General features: G+C 35.4%; 1 protein-coding gene across 1 annotated transcript in view; it reads right to left on the bottom strand.

Moving 5' to 3' along the window:
- CEP128 (centrosomal protein 128) overlaps nucleotides 1–25,866 on the bottom strand; it is a 117,581-nt gene that overhangs the window by 11,844 nt on the left and 79,871 nt on the right. Inside the window, exons 19-22 of the mRNA XM_030482350.1 lie at nucleotides 19,682–19,731; nucleotides 17,473–17,496; nucleotides 4,382–4,459; nucleotides 2,467–2,580 (exon numbers count right to left, since the gene is read on the bottom strand). Of these exons, the coding sequence (XP_030338210.1) occupies nucleotides 2,467–2,580; nucleotides 4,382–4,459; nucleotides 17,473–17,496; nucleotides 19,682–19,731 (266 nt within the window). The remainder of the gene's footprint in view (nucleotides 1–2,466; nucleotides 2,581–4,381; nucleotides 4,460–17,472; nucleotides 17,497–19,681; nucleotides 19,732–25,866) is intronic.

Genomic DNA, 25,866 nt, shown 5'->3' with positions numbered 1-25,866 from the left:
TCTTTACAAAAATTTTAACTTGGAGAATGTGCCTTTTCTCATGTGCTTCATTTACAATTACACCTGTATGCTGTATTTGACTAGAATGTCAGTTATTTGTGGCAGGGAAACTACCCTAAAATATTTGCATCTATCAATCATAATATTTATCTTTAGTTTTCCTCTAGCTTTCCCTTTTGATTTTGCTTCAGATGGTATCCTCTGTTATTTATTTTATTGCATACATTATATTTACCTTCTTTTCCCCCAATTTCTTCTTTATCTACTACCACTCGCTCTTTCTCAGTTTTAAAATCATGACTGTTCTACTTGATGGTATTCTGCCAGAGTCTGGCCTCCTTCATTGCTGGCAATCTTACATTTTAACACATACGAATAGCAACTATGATTTTCCTGGGCTTCTATGCAGCAGGTATTTTACAGCCATCTGACAAGACTACAGAAGAGTAGGAAGACTGAGTGGGGACAAATGAAATCATAAGAAAGGAAGAAAACCAACCACTTTTAGGGGAACATTCAACATCAGTTTCATGTTTACTGCTTAAAATGAAGAGGCTAGGATACAGGACTAGATAACGCCTGTCTGAGATTAATATTGGTAAGCAAGCTGAAAGAACTGTATAACATGAAAGGCTAGAAAGAAGATCATAAAAAAGGAAAAAGATTAATTCCACAAGTAATTTTATCTAAAATGGTCAATGTAAAAATTTTACAAGAACTTTTAAAATGTTTAATGCATGCATTTTAAAAACATGCATTTTCTTATCACCTACCAAATAACTGTCTGTTTTGTACAGCAAAAGCACTGTGTTATGTACAGAGCATGAAACAAAACTGTAAGAATGAATTTTGATGTCCTTAAGTCTACAGTCTTCCACCAATCAATTTCAGAGACAACTGATTGACAAATAGTAAAATAAAAAAAAAAAAAAACCAACAATGCATTTGAGTTAGTTCCAAGAGAGGGTGAGAAAGGCAAGCACTAAAAAGAGGTTTTTTTAGACTAAGCTAGCCTGATCACTGAAATCAGATTAGCACCCGTCTGTTACTTGTTTTTGAACATTCTGTTCTATTTGTAACAGCCGTGACAGCAAAAAGAGTATTGTATGTCATGCAAAACCCCAATTAGGCATAACTAAATGGAAGCCATTAAATGCTCTCTTTTGTCTAAAGAGGAAATATTGTTTTGGAATCAGCTTTGTACTGGATTCTGAATATAGAGTTCACATCACACGAGCTCAGTAAGTTCAGTCAGCTTACTGCAATATTATATTCTACCGTCAGCTGATTGCATTCCACTTAGCTTTTCCAAATTTCAGTAGCTACTGAATTAGCAACTCTTGTGTGAATCTGAGAAATTCAAGAAAGCAAAGATTATAATTAGCAACAAACTGAAACTGAATCTGTCCTGTTTCAATTCTTTCTTACAGAAGAGTAAGATGGCTTTTTCAAGTAGCTTAATACTTTCTTCTTACCACAGCAACTTACTGAGCTAAAATACTCTGTATTTATTTTACTTTTTTGACTTTTAAAAAGACCTACTGCTAAGTATGTCCTCATTTTACTGAAGGCCACTATGGAGGCGGTGGGGAACACAAACAACGGGTTTTTTATACACAGTATGTAATCCTAGATTTTTAGCTCAATGCTTAGAGACACTGGTAAGATTCATTGCTAAAGAATCTTGATTCAGTTGTGATGAGTAGCAGAAATACTAGCATGGTTCTTCAGTTCTGATCACTTCTTTCAATCACGTCCATAAGAAACTGTAGTTCTACCAAAGCAAGCTGCTACCACAATGACATGCAGTGAGAAATGGTACGACAATGAACAAGCTATTACAAAGAGAAAGCAAGCATGTTAACAGTTGGAAAGATGAGTGCATTACAGGCAATGTTTCTCAACAAGAGCACTGGATCTGTCTTGCATGGAGTTAGGAAATTATGCTTAGCCCTGTTATCAGTCCACTGAGTGACTGCTAACGAACCACTTGCCCTGTTTGCCTGGATTTTATGTATGAAACAGACATCATATCTTTTGTAAAGAATGCAAAGAGTAACTACTGAAAAATTACAATAAGCAAACTAAAAATTAATCATTCTTTTCATGGAGGAAACATTTCTGTATTTACCTTTTACATGAAAGGACAAGGGAAACTTGAACATATTAATCAAAAAATTGCTGTAGACAGCAATTTGATAAAGCAGGTAAACACTTCAGAGTTGTAAGACACAGTAAGACACTTTTCTGTGAAATTTTAAAGATTTTTGAAAAATATCTATGGCACTTTACAATGAAGACAAACTTCTGTCATCAAATTTTACATCAGCCACAGCAGCTACACAAAACAGAAACATTCATGTGTGATTTTGGTCTGTGTTTGTACTAGGAGTTAATATGCATCAAATAAACTTATGCTGCTGACTGAAAGTAATTGGGAAACAAAAGTGGAGTACACACACATACCTTGAATTGTTGAACTATTTGTTTTGAATTTTCCAGCTGTTGCTGTAGAGAACTAACTAGTTCTTTATATTTTGTATACCTTTCCTCAATCATCTCCCTTCGGCAATGTGACTCCTAGAAATGGATTGAAAGATCTAAATGGTTTCATAATCTGAAAAGCAGTTAATAAATGTTGGCTGTAAACACAGGTATCACCAAGATTTTTCAATACAGCAAGAATTAATTAATTACTACCTTTCAGAGGTTGCAATACAGGGGCCATAAAAAAGCATGTAATCTTAAAATTAAAATAGGTTAAAATGTGAACAGCCTCATCCTTAAGTAGTGAAAGATTGCTTGTAACTCCAAAATTCATTAATATCGTGCCTTCTAAGAAAAAAATTCTGTAATGGTGAAATATTAAGCACTTGAACAAAAAAAATAGCATTCCAAGGATATGGACTAAACAGAAATATCTTCAAATAAGAAAACAGAACACTTCCCACTAAACTAGTTAATCATTCACTTGAATGAATACAACTACCAGACAACTTGTGAGACATCATTGCCAAAGATTTACTTTCTCTTTCCTTCTCCCTTCCCATGAAAACACTGAGGGAAGAACAAGCTAGCAGTGGAAAGCAATGAATGGCTTTGAAATACTTCATTCACACATACTACTTGAGAGTAAAATATGTTATTGTACAAAATATCCAATGTATTATTTTCAAATATAAGAATTAATGAAACTCCAAACTGAGATCATACTTTTGGCTAAGGTATAAAGCTTAGCTCTCTTGAATAATAAATTATGTAATAAACAGTATGTAGTTGTTGGTAAGGACTCTTTTTTTTTTTTTTATTTCCTCCAAAAAAGGTAAAAGGTCTTTAAAAATTAAGCATCAGGGAGAAGGACAGAGCTCAAATTAAGACAAAGAATTTGAGTTCCAATCTCACAGATGCTGGCTAAGTGATAACTACAGCAAATCAGAAAATGGCAATGTCATTTCATAGTAACATTAAGCAAAAGAGTGCACATGTGAAGGAGACTGTAGAAACCCCACATTCAAGCTATCGCTTTGCCCAGCTGGGAGCAGAATTTTTCCTTTTGCAATGCAGAACCATCAGAAACAAAGGGCAAATGTCAATATCAGAGCAAAAAGCTCTTCTCAGGATACTTGGAATGTGCAGTTAAAGCTATAGATCTCAACAATATTTTTCTTTAAAAATCCAAATGTTTCAACTAGCATTTGTGTTCCTAACTTTGATGATGATGACAGCAATAAAATAGTGTACAATTATTAACACGTGACCTCGTGGCAAGTACATTTAGAATAACAAATGTTGTAAACAAGTATGTTTTGAAATGTTTATGAGTACCTCAGAATGCATTTGTTGATATGTGATTTAATACTGATTTTAAATTTATATTGTGCAATGAGATTCCAAGTTGTCTTTAGTAAACTACCAACTTCATGTATGGAAAGTAATAATAATACAGTAGTTTAGCCACTTAGCCACTGAAGATCTGATATATGAGGCTTATGTCTCTTGACAACACTCCACCACTACTGTCAATGTGACATAATTTATTTCATTTAAAAATTTTCATTTTTTAACAATTAGTATATCTGAATTCACCACTTAATACAACTATTCTGAAGCAGTAATTAGGACTTGACCTATTATGCCCAGTTATCAATGTTTGTTTACATTACGGAGCACCTCAGCAATGCTAGTAATTAGAACTAAATTTATAACCTCATAAAAATCTGTATAAACATGAAAATAGATTTCTGTATGTTTTTGTCTATATAATATGTACATATGTAATTTTACATATCTTATTAATTAATTTATTTATACATATGAAGAGGGCATTAATTAACCAAAATATTTTGGAAATGCTAAAAGAGTCATACGAAATCTATCTCACTCCAATATCTTTGAAATCTTCTAACAGGCTCAGTTTCTCAGGAACAGACTCCAGATGGTCTAAAGCTACTTGAGTATGCTAAAGAACAGAAGGCAAGATAAAACAAAAAAGTTAATCAATTCTTTCAGCCATCTCAGACATTAAAAACCTCTTATATCTATGGAAAACAGGTTTATAGGCATGTATGTGTCTCTAAATAAAACAGGTCAACAGTAAGAAGGTTGTTAAAGAAAAAGAAGGACAAAATAAAACTTACAGCACAGTTTCCTAAATTTGAATCGCTATGAATAGTTACCAGTTTACTGAGCAAAACAATATGTATTTACAGTTTTGGAGTTTATGTAGCCTTCAGTATGAAATTTTCTTTTATTGCACTTCAGGGAGTAAAGTACATTTAACAAAAATATAAATTGTTACTCACAGCGTATGTATCTTTGTAGTTAAACACATAGCAGAAACATTTTTTTTTCCCAAATAGAATTACATGCAGTTAGCTCTTAGCTAAATATAGAACAATCAAATTTCATATTTTTGTTTTAGATATACGGTATGTACTGCTGAAGAATGAATAACCGCTCTAGGGAGAGTTAGGGTTGGACTCAACAACAAGATTTCACATTCACACCCATGACACAAAAACTCTAGTGTGTAGCAAGATGCAAGGAACTGAAGAAAATTAGTATCCTGTTTTGCGTTTTCTGCACTGGTGGGTTGGTCATGCATAAAGAGTAGTCATGCCCCACAAGCCAGATTCCTCTGGAGCTTCTCAAAAGGTGCTCTTCTATTATTTGCTGAAGAGCAAGTAGAGAAAAATACTGCTTACAGTTTCTGAACAGTCGGCATTTCCTCCACAATTCTATAAATTGCACTTCTTTGGATAAGGTTCTGTTAACCTGGTATGCAATCTAATAATAATGGATATCATTAACTATGTTACTGTCCTGGCACTTTAAAGCAAAAATCTATACAACAAATAAAATTCATCAATTCTGAAGTCAAATATGATTATGCTGTAAAGTCTGCAAACTGAGTTAATTTGCCCTTAACTACAAAAGCTCTGTTGCTACTCTTGGAAAGTCTCCATCTGACCAACATGAAAAACATCCCCTTTTGGTCCCAGGCTTAAGATCTTAAGAGACTAAAACTTTCAATCACACCAGGATTAAAAAAAAAAAAAATGAAAAATCAGTGGGAACCTCTCAGCATAATTGCACTCTACTCCAAAAAGATGGAGAGGTGGAGCGAAGAGTACAGAAACAAAACTGAACGGAGTAAGCCCAAGTGCAGACACACCATCAATTTAGAAGCAATGATGTCTTATTGTTTGCTTCTTTCCTAACACTTCCAAATATTCAGATTTTAAGATTGCAAGAAATATGTTTTCTGTAACTAATGAAGGTCAAGTTTCATAAGCAATGGGATTCATTTGCATCTCGCAGGGCTGAACTTGTTACCAATATTCAGTCCCAATAAACTAGATTAGGTAGTGAATGCAAGACTCTTTTTTCTGCTTCTGTAATCATATGTACGTAAAAATATCATGTATGTAAAATAATTTACCTAAATTTCTGTAATTAGGAAAAATTTGTACTGGCAGTTAACATGCTGACAATATTGGGACCTATTTCTACAAAACAACGACCTTGTTAAATTAGCGTTCTATATATTTGGGGTTTTTTAACTTCTGAGACTAATGAGGTTCAAACGATAATCTCCCACCTTCTCAGAATAAACTTCTACTCTTAGGTTGTATACTTCGCTAAAAAAGGGCTCTCTTTTCCCACTGTTATATTCTGCAGTAGGAATGCAGAATGCAGTAGGAGAAAAATAGTCAGGAACTCCCAAATCTGGCCTCTTTTTCCAGGAAAATTCCTACTCTTCACACAGCACAGAGGAGAACAAGGATAACTTGTGGTCAAAGTTGTTAGAACACTAACAGCTCCATTAGCACAGGCAAGGGGAAAGAATTCCATGAGAAGGTTGAATGAATTGTTGCTTGAAGAACAATAGGAAGAGTAAGAAGCCTACAAAATGGGATAAAAGGACTGACCACCAAGGAAGGATATTTTAGATTCCAAGAAGTACAGGAAGAACTGTCAAAAGTGAAACAGAGTAAAACAGATACTTTAGTCAATTAGAACGAGAAAATAGAAACGAGACATGAAAATAAGGCATAGATAATTTAGATATGAAGCCAAAACAAATTAATATTTCTTCTATACTAACACATTAATTGTTACATTTTAACAAAACCCAGTCAGAATTAATAAAGGTTTTTTTCTTCTAACAAGAAAACAGTAAACTCTTCTTTCTCACCTCCTGCAGAAGAAAGGAAGTTTAGATTTCACACTTATCTAGCTCTATTTGGACTAAAACTAAAATTTACTGTATTATCTTCGTAAGAAGTCTTGCAAAATTCACCTAGGAAGATTTTATAAGGAGAAAATATTAATTTTTCCTGAAACATATCTGGTTCTTTAGCAAAAAAGAATTAGAGAACCTGCAGTAATATATTAATAATTCTTCTTCATATTTTCAGGATGCAATTGGGCAGGAGGCCTACATATCATGTTTAAAGTGTTTTTCACAGATTACAGTGTAAAAATGTTTTTATAGCTATAAAATACCTTTTTTCTTTTTTCAAAATGCTAGTATACATCTTCACTTGAAAGTAAAATTGCCTAGAGGTATCTATCAATCTCTAATGTTTCCCTCTTATAAGAATGAACCATTTCACTTTTACTGCAGTAAAGCAGTATTCATTCTTATTTCATGCTTCATTTACAATGGCCTTATGTTCATCAAAGCATTAATTTTCCACTTCATTAATTTATGATGAGATGCAATGTTTGCTGCTGCTTCACAGAGTAGCCCCTGGTACTGGTCTGCATGTGTGTTTCTAAGGCTGGGAAATACATGAGACACAACAGATCCAAAGCAATCTAAACTTAACTATATGTGAAACAAAATACTGAATCCTAATGTTTAGCAGTCATCCCAGTATCATAAAGATCTGATGGGACACATGTCCACAAAGTTTTACTTTGAACACAACATCTTCACTACCTCTTCAGAAATATAAAATCCTCCCTCACAGGAAATAACCCCAAAAATCATAACACCCCCCAATGTCTCTTCTTGGTACAATGCCAAATTAAACCATAAATATTTTAAGCTTATAGTATATATTACCTAATTCATTTTGCTAAAGTATTTTCCTTATGAACTGCAGAAAAATATACATTTGAGGTATCACACAGAGTTGAAATAAAACTGCCTGGGACACAGGACAAATTTAATGTAGTGGCTCCTCAGTATGCATTAAAGTATATTCAATTTGCAGCAATTTTTTTCCAACTACGAAGATTTTTGCCCTTCCCCTCTCGCTCCCCATTTTAATAAAGACAACCTGTGATCTGTTCCCAGAATAAAAGGAACTCAGGCCCTAAATGATGCGTTAAGCCATCCCATTTTTCAATTCTTTCTCTAAATTCCAGTGCCAAAACCTCATGTCAACACTGTCTGTTCTCCCCAAGTGTCTCCTAAATACAAACTATTTCACTACTTTTTGTGGAACACAAAAAATCCCCAAAACCGTCAGCTGTGCCTCAGGTAGTCCACGTTAGTCACACTACTAAACGTAATCTTGAAAGCAGAAGACCAGCCTTTAGGTTATATGCATACTCAGTCCTTGTTTTTTCGGTTTCATCAAGAATCACGTGGATAAAGGATGATACATGGTTTTTTAGATTCTTAAAATTTAAACCCAAGCTCACACAAGAAATGATGGGCTCTAAGCTAACCATTACTGCTCAGGAAGTAGATCATGGGGTAATGATACGTATTTCCAAGAACTTGTTAACTCAGTGTTCAGTATCAATCAGAAAAGCAACAATATTGGATATAATCAGGAAAGGGGAAAAAAAGAACATAATTATTCCCGAGTATGAATCCGAGTATGGGTTGACAGGGTCAACCCATCTTGACAACTGAGTGCAGCTGGAAACTTCTGTTTCAAAACAGACATAAGGAAAGGTCAGAGAAGACCAACAAGAATGATCAAAGCCATGGAGTTCTGTTTCCATGTGAGAAATTATTAAACACAATGACTGAAAAAAACCAGGACTCTTAAGCCAGGAAGACAAAGGGGAGAAATGACCTATTTGCATAAAATAAGAAGTGACATAAAAAGAAAATTTTAAATGGGTTTAAGCAGAAAACTGGGCAAGTTCATGAATGAGGAAGACCATGGAAGGGTTCCAAATCCATAGAAACTACATCTATGTCTGGAAGCCTCTGAGCTTTGAATGGCTGGAATCAGAATGAATGAGTGGGAAACAAAATATACATCAGTCCTGTTCATAAACTCGTCCCTACTTCCCTAGGCGTTTTAATTTGGCCATTGTCGCAATGCTTATAGCTGGGCTAGACTGACCTTTGGTCTTAACCAGAACAGCTCCTTTTATATTCTAAAATTCTCACAGTCTTCTGAGCAGTTTGTGAAATGACTTGAATAGGATAACTCACATGCTAACATTTTCAGGGACAGAAATGCGTGCCTTTTTCATAAAACTAATGAAAAGAATGGTAATGATGTGCAAATAAAAACAGAAAAAAAAAAAAGCCAAGTTTTATAAGGGAACTTCAATAAAGAATGTAGCAACAAAAGAATACATTGAAGAATAGAAGGGAAAGGTGATGAAAAAGTTTTTAGCTGGCCCACGGGACTGGTCTGGTAACTCAATGAAATGCAGGGCAACCTTCTCAGTGTGGATCAAATGTCATACTTGTATGATTAATGACTACACTCTATTCTATTAAATGAGATAGATTTAGCCACACAGATAAAATGCAAAAAAGGATGTTAGAAGCACCTGACATAGAGGGCAATTAAGTACTGTTAACTTTTTTCCCAGAAATCAGAAAGCTGTATGCCATAATGCATACATATAATCCTAAAGACAGCAATCACATCTGTCTGCTCATTGTTTAACAGGGAACAGAAGGTACTGATACAGTGCACTGATGGTACCGATAAGAGAAAGAAACACCAATTGTACTGACTGAAACTGTATTAAAGACATTTTACTTTCACAGCACACTCTTCCATAGAGTGCTATTAATCTTTGTTTTAAAAATAAAAATTATTTACTTTGAAAAGGGGCGTTCTATGTTTTCACAGAGAATTATAAAACAAATTACTCATTTTCCATGACTTCATACAAACACTTTGATGTTTAAACTGCATGTGAACAGTTAATCCTCATATATGGATCTATTCTTGGTGATAGACAGCTTCACACTGTCTCAAGGGACAGATCTAAATCAAGATCAGATACACATTTCATTTTTAGTCTCAAAGCTGCAATGCTAAACGCAAATAAATGAGAGTGGGTTTGTATATAGCCCTCCTAAAGCCTGCCTTTAAAGTCCATGTATTGAAAACACATAAACATAAACCAGAAACCAAACTTCATTCACTTTCAAGTACAGTGCTCCTTTCTTTTCCGAGGTAGGTAAAAACAAATGGCTGGCTGTATTGCACAGATATTTTTGAAAATTAGAACTGACTTAAGTGCTAGTTAGAGCTAATCCCCAAAGAATACCCATGAAGAGATTAAATGTGACTGTAATTTTAACTGACTGCAATGCATGTCAGCAGGCAGTTACTCACAATTCAGATGAAAGATGTAATGGTAAAGGTGACCTATGATGACTTATTTTAAATGGCCTTAGTAAGTTGAATACTTAAATAGCAAGAATAGGATACACCCAGCATGTATACAGGTATCCTTTTCTTTTCCTGTTAATATCTGTGGAACTGTGCATTGTTAACTTCTATCTCCAGCACTAGACTGATAAATCATATGCTCTTCTTTTACACAGGGCATGGCTCTACACCTGAGGTTCTCTGTTGACTTTCATGCACCAGGCAAATTCCATGATAGCTGGCACATTCTGTACGTCATATGTATAGAGGGAACTTTAAGAGAAAACAAAAAATGTATTTTGCATCTTTAAATTCCATGTATACCATTACTCCAATTACACCATTTTTATTATTTCAGCACATCAAGAAATCAATTTACCTTTACAAAGATAGGCAATACATAAAAACTTGTCAAGTCACACAACATGTAAGTTCAATTGTCTTTTTTTCTATACTATATTGTTTCACAAAAATTTTAACAAGATTTTTCTTTTCTTCAAGCAAAAACTACACTCATAATAATGAAAAACAAAAGACCTTTGTAACAAAGCATTGCAAATGTCAAACTAACTGAACTTTTAATTTAGACTCCAGATGTTTTTGTATGGGGTGGACCACATTTTAATTAAGAAAGCTTCATGGATGCTTTTGCAATGTCATGGACCATCTCTCATTCTTGAGCACATAACATCCCTGTGGTAACTATGGGAATTGTTTACATGGAAAAATATTAGGAAAACATTTCATGAATTTTTAGTTGTTTGATGCATACTAGCAGCTGGAAATGTGGAGGAGACAGTGCGTTCTTCTGGCAAGCCAGCTCTCTGTGAATCATCGGCTAGTGCTCTGAATACTACTAACAGTCCACAGGACTACTTTTTGAGAATCTATTCTTTACCGTTTGCTAAGATTTTGATCAAAGACATCCAGACATAATTACTAGAAATTAAAAGAAATACAAGACAAGAGGCAGAGTGTCTAAAGTAAAGCAATGTTAATGGGCACACATTCCTAAAAGGTATGAAGACTTCCCTGTCATTCATTCATTAATGTTATCTTCAACTTATGCAAGCTAAAAATAGTTACATGTAATTTATGTTAATGTTTTGTACGCTAACAGTATTTCATCAAGCCTTCCAGAAAGCATTACAAAAATTCAATTAACACAGCCTTCATGGGAGGGAAGAAATATTGTTCAGTTTCACAGCTGAGAAAAAATGAAATACAGAGAGAAGTGATTTAAGCAAGGATTCACAGCAAATCAGAGTAGGAAAATAAATTAGGAATTTGGATTATAGATTTCCCCATTTTAATCAAAAGATGAACATCTTTAGATGAGATGAAGTGAGAGAAATGAGGGAAAAAAATCTATGGTAGCATTGATAGGTGTAACTGATGTCTGTGTCCCTAAAGTTATAAACTGATAGAATATAAAACATTTAAAACTAAAACAAAGGACCTAGCTACATACTAAACACATTTCAGTAATTTGTCAAACAAAATTTCAACTTGTTTTGTGATATATAAAACAAACCTAAAAAAGCATGTTACACCACATATATCTGTCTTACTTATCAAGTTATAAGTATTCTATATTCTGTGGAAGAATTCATAGATACACATTCCACAGATGAAAGGCCAACATTTGTAAAGATAATCCTGTGGATGGAACATATAGGATCCCTCTTTAAAATTATATCTACATACATATACACACTATGTTCAAAGAAATGAAAGACCACTGTATGTTGCTACTCCTAGTTAAACTAAAAGAAATAGCTTAGGATATCTAAAGAATTACAGTCTTCTATAATAAAGATTTATCCTGAGATTTTTACTTTCTCCAATGGAAAACTGAGAGGATTTTGGTTTATTAAAATGTGGCAAAAACATTTGATTTTTGCAACATGTGGAACACATTTTCACAATGTTGAAAGGAGCTTTCTACATAGAGAATCTAAGGGTTGCATTGGGAGGAATAAGTCCAGCGGGTCAAAGTAGGTGATCCTTCTCCTCTAGTCAGCCCTGGTGAGACACATCTGGAGGGCTGGGTTCACTTCTGGGTTCACCAGTATGAGAGACATACTGGAGACAGTCCCAGCAAAGGGCAACTAACACTCTTTAAGGGACTGGAGCATCTCTCCCATGAGGAAAGGCTGAGAGAGCTGGTATTGTTTAGCCTGAGCAAGAGAAAGCTCAGAGAGATCTCATCAATGTGTAAAAGTATCTGAAGGGATCACATAAAGAAGGAGACAGGCTCTATTCAGTGGTGCCCAGTGCCAGGAAAAGAGGCAATGCACAGACTGATACACAGGAGGTTCCATCCAAACATAGAAAACACTTTGTGAGGCTGACCGAGCACGGGCACAGGTGGCCCAGAGGATGGATAAGTAGCAAGGTATTCAACAAGAGCAATAGATACGTAGGGGCAGAGGAAGGGAAGAGGAAGGTGAGCATCAGGAGAAAAGTAGTCAACAGCAAGCACCGTTAGGCAGCAGAAGTTACTTGGTTGGAGTGGAAGCAGAGGAAGGACTCGAGGAACCCTGGGAAAGTTCTCCATCCCCAGCAAAGGGAAGTGGCTTGCTGATGAAAGGAAAGGAAAGGGCGAGGCAGGCAGGACAGAAGTTCTCAGATTGCTGCTCCTCTCCCGGTCATTTTTTGTAAGATCAAAGAATGGCTCTGTCCTGGGAGAACCAGAAGGCCTTTGATGTAATGGTAGTTTTGGCAAGACACTACAGAAGCAAACCAAGGGGAGAAGAAAGCATTAACCCTTAGATTCAAGATTTCCTAAACATTCATACGTACAAAGCATGACAACCATGAAATAATCTCACGAGCTGACAGCAAGATTTACTTATTGATGGAAGGCACACTGAGAGACACAGAGAGCACCCTAAAACAGACGGTGTCACTCACATAATGTCTCTGAGAAATGCATTGGGCATTGCTACTCTTCCAATTCTTCTTGTAAGTAGGGTGATAAATCAGAAAACTGATGCAAATTTGAACCTGCTACTACAGTAGATGAATCTAATAGCTTTTATATTGCTGAGTGCATGCAGACAGACATTTGTTTTACTGGTATTCAAAACCTTACTTCCATGAACATAAAATATGAGTTACAACAAAATACATAAATGTTCATACTGAAAAGGAAATTTGTATTACATAACAATTTTGCAGAACACTTACAGCGTTACTGGAGTTAACCTAGATTTAAGACATTGTAACAAAAAGTTGAATCACATCCAGAAAAGTCTGATCCAAGTATTCTAAGCAAATGCTAACCTCACTTCTGAGTTCTTTACTGAAAGCAGCAAGCTGTCTTATTGATCAAAGGATATAAAATGTATATGTTCACTGGAATAGCTTCAGGATGTAGTTGATTTCAAATTAAGTTTCCCAGTCTTTTATGTCAGACTAGTACTACTAAGGCAGAGCAATCTGACTTGCAGCTTATGGTCACAAAGAACATGATGAGGTTTATAGAAACCTACTAAGGTTGTAAGCATGGCATAACAGCAGCTTGTACCTACAAAATACACCCTGACCTCTTTATAAGAATTAGATGTAGCTACAATGGGAAGTGTATCTAAGAATACAGTACAGACTTTTTCCCAAGAAAATTGTACACCTTTGTCTATAAATAATACAGAGGCAAATCCTGTATGTAAGAACTACGCTATACTCAAGAGAAAACGAATCACCTTATTTAAAGATAAACTCTGTTCATTCTGGCAAAAATCAGACTACATAATTGATTACTAAAGTAATCAGGAAAATTACTTGCTAATAGCTATGTAATAATTAAATTCACTTTATTAAACAGTATTAAACAAAAAACAAAAAACAAAAAAGAGCCAAAAAAACCACAATCTCTAGGTTCTCAAATAATCAGTTTTTCCTGTACTTGTTACTCCCCTGGCACTTCTCATGAGTTGAAGTATTATTCCAGAATATACTCTGATTCTTTAGCTCCTTTTATGTTCATTAGTGAGTCTGTCTAAATACTCCTGTTCTTCATTCTTACCTTCTGCTCCTGTCCTGTGCACCCTGCTGGAGCAAGAAGCTATGTACCCATCTACTGAATCATACTTTAGAACTGATCTGATTGAAGAAAAACAGACAAAAAATCCAAAAGCTTCTTGTGATAGGTACTATTTGTTCGCAGGTTCCTTAAGGGAGTGACCAGATCAGGTGTCATGTCCTGAAGGAGGATGGTAATAAAGCAACTTCCTTGGGAATCAAGTGAATTGGCTAAGGAAAAGGAAGATCCAAAAAACTGTTGGGTACAGTAGACAAGATGAGGCACGGGAGAGGGAGCTTACAGTTCAAACAGCTTGCAGAGAGGAGAAGGAGCTGACAGAGCTTATAGATGATGCAAGGGACTCCCCTAGTTTCCCGCAACTTATAAAAATCACTGAGTTAGATTAAGCTAGGCCTGGAAGGTTTGTTCATCCAAAGCTCAGAAAAGAATCTACTAGGTTCCTCTCATGTTTCTTTCCACACATACATCCTCTTTTTTTTCTTGCCTAAGTTGCCAAGTTCATCCCATGACTACTACAATTTTACTGGCAAGTGCAGGAGGCAGAAATGAGTAGATTGTAGAGAGAGGAGGGCAGGCTGCCAAACATACCTCTCAAAATATATACACATACAGTTTTTAGGTCATTGTGTAAAACTGCTTGTTTAGGTTATAATCTTAATCTAAAGATCTAAAAATTGCATTTACTGCTAGATATACATGTCTTTTCTGTTGCTTAAAAAGGTATATGCAGGGGAGAAGCGATATAAAAAGTGGCTGCAAGAGGCTTCATACTTGTGGTAAATCTCACACAGTCCTGCACTAAACATCTATTCCTGTGCAGATCAGTTTCTTCCCAGAATTAGGCAGAATAAGAACATGGTGGAAGAAAATGCAGATGAGATTCCTAACCCAGCCATGCCATGGTCTCACAGTTTAAAAACAGTTTTAGAGAGTTGATGCTTTCCTATGCATTTTATATAGCTTGTGTATGTGTGTGTTCTGGCATTTTCCTCTCTTGCCCCTTTTTGTATCTTGTATTTCGTAAATCTCACGAACTGCCACCTTTCTGACAAAATTTTCCTAAGAAAATGCTTTTTCTACAAAGCTTAAATTATTTTTTTTTCACTAAGGAGTCTGTTTTAATTTAATTCAAGAACTTGAATAGAGACCTTGAATTTGAATAGAGACCTTATGTCTCTATTGTATTTCCATTCTCTATAACCTGAATTAAATCACAAAATATGTGAGTGGTTGTACTTTTTTGATGTCATGGTCTGAGGACTCAAACAGACAGATGATAAGAAAATTGTACAAATATCTGAGTAACATAACTATTATGTACACATTGTTATAAATGCTGCATAGATACACAGCTATGTAGACATGCACACTAAAAGTGTAAGGATTTTTGAAGATCCCTGAAATGGAAAGCCTTATTCATTCTTTTGCTCAAGGGATTTTCTATCATAGCTCATTCTGACACATCCAGACTGCGTAAGTATTACTGTGTGTACATTTTTAAGATCAGTGAAGGGGGCGTAGAAGACAAAGATAATGCTATCATTGCCAGGACTGAAACAGATATAAAAGTCAAAACCACTTATATTTTAAAAAGTATTCACTATCAGCTATCTAACATCTGACTTTTGAGTATACTTACCAATATATGTAGCCAGAGCTCTCACTGAATTTAGCTATTACTAAACCTTAGCATTCCTGAAAATCAGGCCTCAAGTCACAAAGCCAGATACCCAGAACATGAGGAACACAAAGTAATTTACAGTCTGTGAAAGATCTTGTTTAAGTGATTTGCCTGACATCATAGAGGAAATTCAGGGTAAAAGTAAAATGAGTGCCATGGGAGCATTCAACAGCCTTAGTGATGACCATATTTTCTCGCCTGCAGTCTCAGGGCTTAACATTACACATCTTCCAATATCAGCAATAATGAAGCAGTGATTGATTTCAAGCTCTAGGATTTAGCATCACAAATTTGCATTCAGGTGTTACGTCCCAACTTGCATCAAGAAAGAAAATAATTTTTTTCTGATGATAATAGTCCTATCTGAACAATAACTTACAAATCTTCCTACTTAAAGTATGAGAAATTAGAAGTATAAAGAGTAGGAAAGCTCCAGAAAAAAATACAAACATTATCACAAAATACGGATTGAATTTGCACGACATTGGGCTATTTGCAAGCAATTAACCTCTGCCTGCACCAAAAGAGTTCTGGAAGCAGAAAAGATAAGGCATTTGCAGACAGTTTAACTCACGGCTGGTGAGAAATGGATGGCAGTGGATACATGCCTGACATGGTTGTCATGTGAGCAAACCATGAATAAGAGATGCTACTGAATAGAACTAATGTCCCGGCAACTCTTTACACCCACACAGCACTATGTGAAGTGCCAGGATACTGAATCTGAGCATTAGCTCCCTGGTCCCACAAGGCAAGAGTTCTAAAATTCTCATTTACAAAGGGCCTTTCATGTGTGAATGTCAGGTTTTTTTATCATATTCAATATACTAGATACATTTTTGAAATGGGAAGCTGTTTCTAGAGACAGATAATCAGGAAGGACAAAATAATTTGCACAAGCAAATATAAAAGTTTATATTTGTAGCCTTGATATTGTCTCAGTACTGGTTTCTTTGGATTAAATTTGGAAGAAACTACAGGCCTGATACATACTATTGTGGCATGTCTTACTGGACATTCCTACACAAGAGGAAAGAAGCGTGGTTCAGAAATGCTAGGACAAGACGAGACCCATCCCGGCTATTCCACCTGGTACTCTTATGAGCCTGGGACAGCTGCATTCATGGCGTGTACATTCATGAAAGCTTTGGTCCTTCCAACTTAGTACTTTATTAAATTATATTAATATATGTTAATTACTCAATGGAATGGTATTCCTTCATGCTTTTAGTTACAGTGTTGATGTGGGCAGATGAACTGATTCTGTCTGCACTTCCCAGCATAAACATGTAAAAAGCACATGTACAAGTCACTGAAATCATTAGATCTACCAAAGGGACCCCAAACATTAGAAGTGTTAGCAACAGGAAAATAACGTCCTTTGTATGGCTTACATGAAGATGAGGATTGAACTATAAGGAAAAACATTACACTAATTCATACAACTGGTGCTCAAATATTGTAGTAAAAACCTGCACAGAAAGGTGCAGTGTAAAATTATTACACCTTCTCTTAAAAGTAAAATGACAGTTAAAAGCCCAGAACTGCAACTTTTTTTTCTTCCTAAAATAGATAAACCCAATATTTTTCATAATTTAGAAGAATTATAAATGTGATTGTGATGGGTTTGGAAATGAATTTAAGAAACTTACCACTTCTAAGGCCATAATACGTTCCTAAAAATAAAGTTAGATGTCATTAGAAAGTACAGAATATAAATGCAGTACAAGTTGAACAATGATGAAAAGGATTCATTTTGTTTTTTTGCTGGTCATATGCATGGTATTTTGTAAAAATATCACTGAATAGGAACTACTGTACTTAATTGGACCTCTGACCCATTTATCATCCTATCTCTCTTTAGAAATTTGTTCTAAAGAAAAGAAACTCCCCAGAAACAAGGTAAGAAAGAATTTGAAAAAAATTCCTTCATGATACATTTTATTCAAATAGTACCATTTGACTTTCAATATTGTTCATACTACTCTTCTGTATCCCAATGTTTGATTTCTTTTTTTGATCATCTGTGACTGTAAATCTAGCATATTTTGGAGTTCATGTCACATTAGCATCTGTTTTAGTTTTCTTTTAGGCATTTCCTTCGAAAACTAACAAGCAAATTCCATATAATTATTCTGCTATACAGAAATAGTTCTGAAGAATGCTTTCTTAATAACAAGTGGGTGGATTAGGCTAAGAATCCTTATATGTTTTCCTGCTCTATCACTCCCTAACAGGTAAAAATTATTGTAATTATCTGGATTTATTCCTGCAGCATCCAAAGACAGTTAGACAAGTCTGACTTCACGACACTGAAGGAATTGACACATATAACAAAAATTTCTTCCAATGAAAGAATCTGGGAGCCAGAAACAGTTCTTGCCATTTGCAAGACTGCAAAGGGCATGAAGCAATTTGATCAGGAACTTGGCAGACCATCAGAAATACAGGCAAGCACATGTATGCACACAAGACACTATTACAATGCAACTTTCTGCAGTATAAAATTACTCCTCATTAAATCAGAAGTAAATCATTAGAACAATTTGTCAACTATACAGCTTCACATGAAAGCAGATGCAGAATTGCTTCACATGAAAGGAGATCTTTTTACATTGATGTAACTAGATATGCACCTGTGTAAACTGCTTGCGTAGACAAGCTCTCAGCCTTGTTGAACTTGAGCTGCCAGAAAGCTAGGCCAAGATTTTTGTTTGAACAAGGAACAGCTGGATTGGTGTGTTGTGTAACTTGTCTCTTCTTACTGGATCAAACTGTTTCTACACTAACTTTTTGGTACATCTAGTCCTCAAAATGCCTCCTCTTTATGATACAAGAAGAGAAAGCTTATCTTTTCAAACAAACTCTTATGGTCAAAACTCAGGTCAATACATAATTTCATTTTCTTTAACAGCCTTACCTTCATTAATTCCTTCATAAATGTCCTGCTTAAAGAATACTTACAGAAAGTTGCTTCATTGATACTCTTCATACTGTAGCTAAACTTCTTTATAGTCATGTTGGGTATTGTCTGCTGTAATTTGTTGTTAAAAATTTCTCTTTTCCCTTCTCTATTCTGAAGAATACATACTCTACCCTCCCTAATAACCTCCAGACCCTCACAATTTAGACATTCCAGCTTGGTTTTGCTTTCCTAGCCATTTTCATTTCAAAGGAGTATGTTTTCCTTGACTGTAATGCTTAAATACTATTCCAAAGCTGAACCTAGGGTAAATCTTCCTTTCCAAGCGCAAATTCAAAGTGCTTAGCACAAGCAGCTTTAGAGCTAGATGACATACAATGAGGAATTATGTACTATATCAAGTCCTAGCACATTTTGACTGGTCTCTTCTTCCTCAGGAAGGTGATTATGGACATTTAATGTTTCAGACATTTAAAATACTTAAAGTCTTTTACTTTCAGTTTATACAGAGATACAGAAGAAAACAACACAGCCCAGAAAATCTAAGCCAACCAGTAGAATATAAAGCATTTTTGCAGTTCTAAATGCAGATTTGCACTGCCCCATGTCACATACACTTTCAACGAAGCCAGCAGTATAACAGAACTACAGTATGTAGCGGGACTTCAAAGCAGCATTCTTTTCACTGATGGACTAGACTTACTGACTCATAAGTAGAATGCTGACTACTTTTATCTTCTCTAATGTGCAACTTAACTGGTGGGCAGAAATTCAGTAGTGATTATTACTAGCTATCAGGTCTGCATTATTTGGCTGCATACATTTCCAAAGCAGAATTTCAGATATAAGGCAGTTCAGAAAAACATAATGTTGTAATACAGTTTAGTAATTATAAGGGTGACAAAAAGTGTAGCTACTTAATTAAATAGAAAGTATACCTGGAGAGCTCCCATTTCTTCCTCTCTTCTGAGGGTCTTCTCTAGTAGCTCTGTAAAATGAAAAATTGAACTTGTAAATTCAACTTCCTGTCTCGTGGCCTGACAGAAAAGCACTGTGTGAAACAGCTAGTGAGTTTTTTTGTTTCACAGCTTTCACAATATTCCTTTTCAGCTGATTAAACTAATTGATTAAATGTGTCAGTGACATCATTGTTTCCAAACATGGGCTGTTGAGGTAACTAAAAAACAGCCACAGGAAGATGGTTTGACTGGGGGGGGGGGGGGGGGGGGAAGCATTCAAATTCACAGAAAAACTTTCCTATACTTAAATCAATATTTTGGTGTGTTTGTAGCATTGACTGAGGGGGAAAAAAAAAAAAAAAAGACAAAGAAATTCCCTCTGAAAATTGATTAAAGCAGAAGCGGATCATCAAAACTATGCAATTATATATGAAAAATTACTCTAGGTTATGTTTTTAGCAACCAGGTAACATCCCCTGGGAAACGAGTACAGACAATTTTGACTAATATTACAGTAATGACCTTCTCTCAATAAAATGGAATATTTTTGAAAACAGAAACAGCCAGTTCACTGTAACAAAGATATTAGAAAAGCTTTTTATAATCTTTACAATATAAAATCCTAATACCTTGTATTCACTTGTGTGACAATTATATATGCCGGCATATACATGCATATAAATAACATTACATGTTAGAAGTTTGAGTTCTGTGGGATATGTCATGAGTTGTTTTTCTATTTTATTTCACTCACATATTTTTATGGTTAAAATTATGTTTTGATCAAGTGCATCAGATTTAGAATTCTGGGAAACTTTAAAGTTATAACCTCATAGAGAGCAGAAAAACCAAAAACCATGCTGCAAGCTTATGACTATTTTAACTACCAGAAGTTCACTTGTGAGTTTTGCATGAGAAGAGCACTGCCTTAACTAAGTCAGAGACTGACTTTGAATCAAGATATGCTCCAGTTTGCTAGCAATTAGGAGAGTTCTGACATTATGAAATAGCTTTGACAACCTCATAGGACTGAATTCTGACTGTGAATTCCCTCAGCATCCAAGTACAGAACAGCTAACTCAAAGTACCTGTGTATACTTAAAAAATAAAGATTATTGATAAATGCATAGTTATTACAGTTCATTTAGTTATTACAGTTTATATTACTTATTACAGGTTTTATTATTTATATTAGTTATTACAGTTTATTTAGTTATTACAGTTTGTTTATTCAGTTATTACAGATTAGCTTCAATGATTTACAATAGGAAATAACTAAACTATTCTACCAACATCAATTTGCCTTCTTTTCTTTATTTCTCGAATCTTTTATTTTTCTTTCTTCCTTCTCTCATTATGAAGCCTCCTTGTGAGCACTCTAACTCATTACCTCTTTTCTCATAGCTCATTATCCATTTGTGTCTGCATGCAGCTTATTTGAGACTTATTTTCAGGCACCAGTCCTTTAAACGTGATGTACACAAACACATACAAAATCTTAGTTATTTCTTTCACAAGTATAGAGATTGACTTGCTGTTCCTTCTTCCTAGCTTCTAAACAGTTTTTTCAAATCCTTTCTTAAAATTAATAAAATGACCATTTCTTCACTTTATTTTGGCACATCTATGTTTTTCTGGATTATACTTTGGTATGCTTTCCAGTGCAGTGACTTACTACCATATAAATTACTATATCTAAATCAACAATTTATAGCTAAATCAGTTACTATAGCAATCAACATTACTTAGTGCAAGAATATGGGTTTGGAAAGTGGCTGCCCTGTATCTGTTCTTTGGGTATATTTCCATATTGTAACTGAGTTGATAAAAAATTGTATCGTAATACTACCTGTTAAAAAAAAAATTAAGAGGGAGGAATAAATCTATGAGAAAGGGAAGACAAACGAAAGATTTTTCCACATGTTCCATCTGATCAAAAAAAGATTCTTATACCTCACTTTGCTTTATTTTCATTCTAATGCCATATCTGAGACTGTTGTACAGACACAATTGTTCTAAGTGAAAGGAATGTTCCTATAAGGTTCTTTTCAAAGCTCTTTTATAAATCTAAGCTAAACAGAGCTAATTTCCGGTAACAGCCTCTGGGTTTGAAAGTTCTGTATCTGAAACTAGGGATATCTAGAATCCATTTACTTTATTGTACCACTGCCTAAATTGGCTGTCCTGCAGGACATTCATAAAACTCTGTCCCCACGAGTATCTACCACGTCAGGTAGGTATTGAAGTGTTGTTTTTAACTGACAATATATATCTCACCCTTTATGACTACATGTTTAAGAACCAAGTTCTGCATTTAAACTGATGATTCCATTTAGTACTCCATCTAAAATAATAGCAAGTTTTCTCCAAAGCTAAAGAAAAAAAAAAAATTCAAGCAGTACATATTAAACAGCTATATAAAAAGTCTCATAAAAATACAGCATATTGTATAATTCTGCTAAACAGTGCTACTTATAATGACAGAATATCTTTACTTATTTGATCTGAAAAGATCATAGAATCATAGAATGGTTAGGGTTGCAAGGGACCTTTAAAGATCATCTAGTTCCAACCCTCCTGTCATGAGCAGGGACACCTTCCACTAGACCAAGTCGCTCAAGGTCCCATCCAACCTGGCCTTGGGGCAGCCACAGCTTCTCTGGGCAACCTGTGCCAGTGTCTCACTACCCTCATGGTGAAGAATTTTTTCCAAATATCTAATCCAAATCTCCCCTCTTTCGGCTTAAAGCCATTTCCCCTTGTTCTGTCACATGCCCTTGTAAAAAGTCCCTCTCCAGATTTCTTAATTTGTAAAACACTTTCCACATTTAAGTTCTTGTGCAAACATGTTTTATATATTCAGTGCCAGAAAATAATATTACAATAAATTTAAGATAGAGAATGCATTGTGTCTGTAATATAGCAAAGCTGGTCACTAGCCCTGATGGAGGCTCCTTTTGTTAATCCTGTGAACAGCCTCTGAGTTTTTCTAATTGTAACTTTCTTTCCTAACCTAAGTTGTACAGTGGCATGAGTTTCTACATTTGTGAACAATCCTGCTATGATCATCTTTCAAGGCCTAATGTAACCATAGGGTTCTTTTTTGGTTTTGGTGGGGTTTTTTCCCAAAGTAATGTATCATTATTCTCACAGGGTGCAGAACACATCAGTGAATAAATTGCCTAGAAAAAACAGCATTAATGAAAAAGCATTACAAAATCACCTTCAGGCATTGATGGTTCTTCCCAAAAGATGAATAATACATGGAGAAAGACAACAAGAGAAATGACTTTTAGAAATAGAGATATTCATCAAAATATTTGCTTTTTTTATTTTTAGCTCAATAAAAAGCTCGCAATCCTATTGCAAACGGTAAGCTAAAACTATTAAAAAATCAAATGTTTCAGTTTTTTAATACCATTCAAAACCAACAGCAAGTTCAGGATAGTGTCTGCAGAATTAGGGATTTGCTTTTGTGTAGTTTTACAAAAATTATTTATTTACAGTGGTTAAACTCCAAATCATCTAGGGTTTATCTCTCATTTAGCTACTCATCAATGAGCACCAAGTGTCCTTGCAGTGGCTTAAATTTATGTGATCAAACTTTCAGGAAATACGCAGGTTATGATTTAAAACATTCCATAACAGCCATTATCTTTTGCAGTTCACCTGACACTGAAACAACACAGTATGTTGCAAAATAGCACAAATATTAACCTGGAGATGAAGATGGTCACACTCCATTGCTCAAGGTCCAAATGGAGATCAGTGACAAGTGGTGTCCCTCAGGGGTCAGTGTTGGGACCACTGTTGTTTAACATATTTGACAGTGACATGGCCAGTGAGACTGAGTGCACCCTCAGCAAACTTGCCGACTCCAAGCTGCGTGGTGCGGTTGACACGCTGAAGGAACGGGATGCCATCCAGAGGGACGTGGACAGGCTTGAGAGGTGGGCCTATGCAAACCTCATGAAGTTCAACAAGGCCAAGTGCAAGATTCTACACCTGGATTGGGGCAATCCCAAGCACAACTACAGGCTGGGTGGAGACTGGACTGAGAGCAGCCCTGAGGAGAAGGACTTCGGGGTGTTTACTAATGAGAAGCTCTATCCTCCCTTTACTCCCCTCTCATGAGAGCCCAACCTGCAGTACTGTGTTCAGCTCTCGGGCCCTCAAGACAAGAGGGACATGGACCTCCCTGAGTGAGTCCAAATTTGCAATATATTTATTTCAAGTCTTTCCACCATTCTCACTTCAAATGCACATCCCATGGTGTTCAATCATCACTTGGATATGTTTCCCACAAAGCTGCTGAACAGATACTGCAGCATTCCTTTAAACGCACACGGCAGCCAAGCAGGTTTCCATTAAGTCTGAAGGAATTTTCAAGCAGCTGAATAAGCCAGTTTATCTCAGCTAGGAATTACTTATCTTGCACATGCCTACAGAGCAAAGTTTAATCATATTATACCACTTATAGGTTTTTCCCTTCACACAATGAATCTGACATGAATGCCTTATTTTTGGGAGTGAATTAACCTATTTCTAACTGAACCAGTTTAAGCAAGATGTTTCAGAATATTCATGGCTAGTAGAGACAGAACAACTGCAGTTTCGGCCCATACCACTGATAGTATGATTCTCATGAATGGACTCACTGTACCATGACAACGGTCACGGTCCAGAAACACTCAGTACAAGATGTTTAAATGAGGCTGGACCTTCCTACAGTCAGGCCAGACGTCACAAATAACCCTGGAACTAAAACAACTGAGAGGTAAACCAGTACCAGGACTTGCTTCAAACTACCCTAATTGAAACAGTACTTGCCATGCACGTAAGCCATTAAGAGAATTTCTACATAAACATGTTATTACCTTAAAAGAGCTCTACAGAAATACGTATTTGTTAGAACCTTAATTTTTGCTAGTGTAGAACATGGCCCATAAATTATGAGCATTTCAGAATGCTTGTAATCCCAAACAAGATTTAAAATATCTGAAGCCAAAAGCGACAGTTTGATTTGAATACATCAAGTATCTCTACGATATAGAATATTTCTAACCTGCTAGTTTCATTATTAGCATTCATAAGTTTAGTGAGTGAAGATACAGCAAGGAGAAATCTCAAAAGCTATTACTTTTTTGGGAATTGTATTCAGATGGTTTATAGCTTTCATTTAGTCATTTTCACAGCAAAACTCAATGGCCACTGCATTTTTTTTTTCTTTGTAGCTTCTGCTAAACAAAGTCTCAAGTGATTTTTAATACTGATTAGAGCTTTCTATTCTGTTAGCAAACTGTTATATTAACATTGAACACATTCCACTATATTTAAAGACTGTCATTCAGTTACCATCACTGCACTGCTCATCACCACCAAGAATGAAACAGCTGTTCTGTTTCTAAATCAATAGTTTTCTCATCCATATGTAAAAAGACCTCCAAACTCAAAGGAATACGATTTTAAAAAAGGGATTCCATTTTGCCATATTCTTTGCCTTTATAAATTCTAGCAATTTATCAGTTACTGTAGTCTTTAGTAAGTAACACAGTAAATATTTCAAAATAATATACTTCACACAAGTATATACAAAACTTTGAAGTTTTTTTTAATCAGCTCATTCTTTTAATACCTTTTCGGTATACGCTTTCATTTTTGCTGTGGAATTTCAAAGCAGATTCTTAAAACTATAGCAGTGCATTTGTTTGCGTTAACCTGAAGCTGCACCCACAATCATAACAGAGAACAGAAAAAAGGCATCTGAAGCCAAGAGAAGGAAACAGCAGTCCACTCTTCAGATTCCCTAACAGACTTACCACTATGCAGGAAACAGAACATACTGTGTTTTCTTTCTATTCTCTGAGGCTTAGGCAGGTTTGATATTCTGTAGCACAACTTTTAAACCTTCATATCTCCAGTGCTGGTCTGGTCTATATTTCCTTATTTGCAAAGAAGCTAATGGCTTTTGGGAAAAGAAAAGGGTAACAATCAGAAGGGAAATGTAATAATTTGAGGTGGTGAGGGACAACAGAGAAATGCAACTTAGGATTCTCAGAAAATTTTCTATTCAAGTACTCATGCTCATGAGATTTACAAGACTTTAAGGAATTAGTGGTAACTTACTGAGTCAGGCCTAAAGTCACGCAGACTACATCCGACTT

Source organism: Strigops habroptila, chromosome 4 (genome assembly GCF_004027225.2).
Source record: "Strigops habroptila isolate Jane chromosome 4, bStrHab1.2.pri, whole genome shotgun sequence".
In the NCBI taxonomy this organism is placed as follows: domain Eukaryota; kingdom Metazoa; phylum Chordata; class Aves; order Psittaciformes; family Psittacidae; genus Strigops; species Strigops habroptila.
Note: the sequence above shows the minus strand (reverse complement) of the source record. Positions and strands in the feature narration are given on the sequence as shown.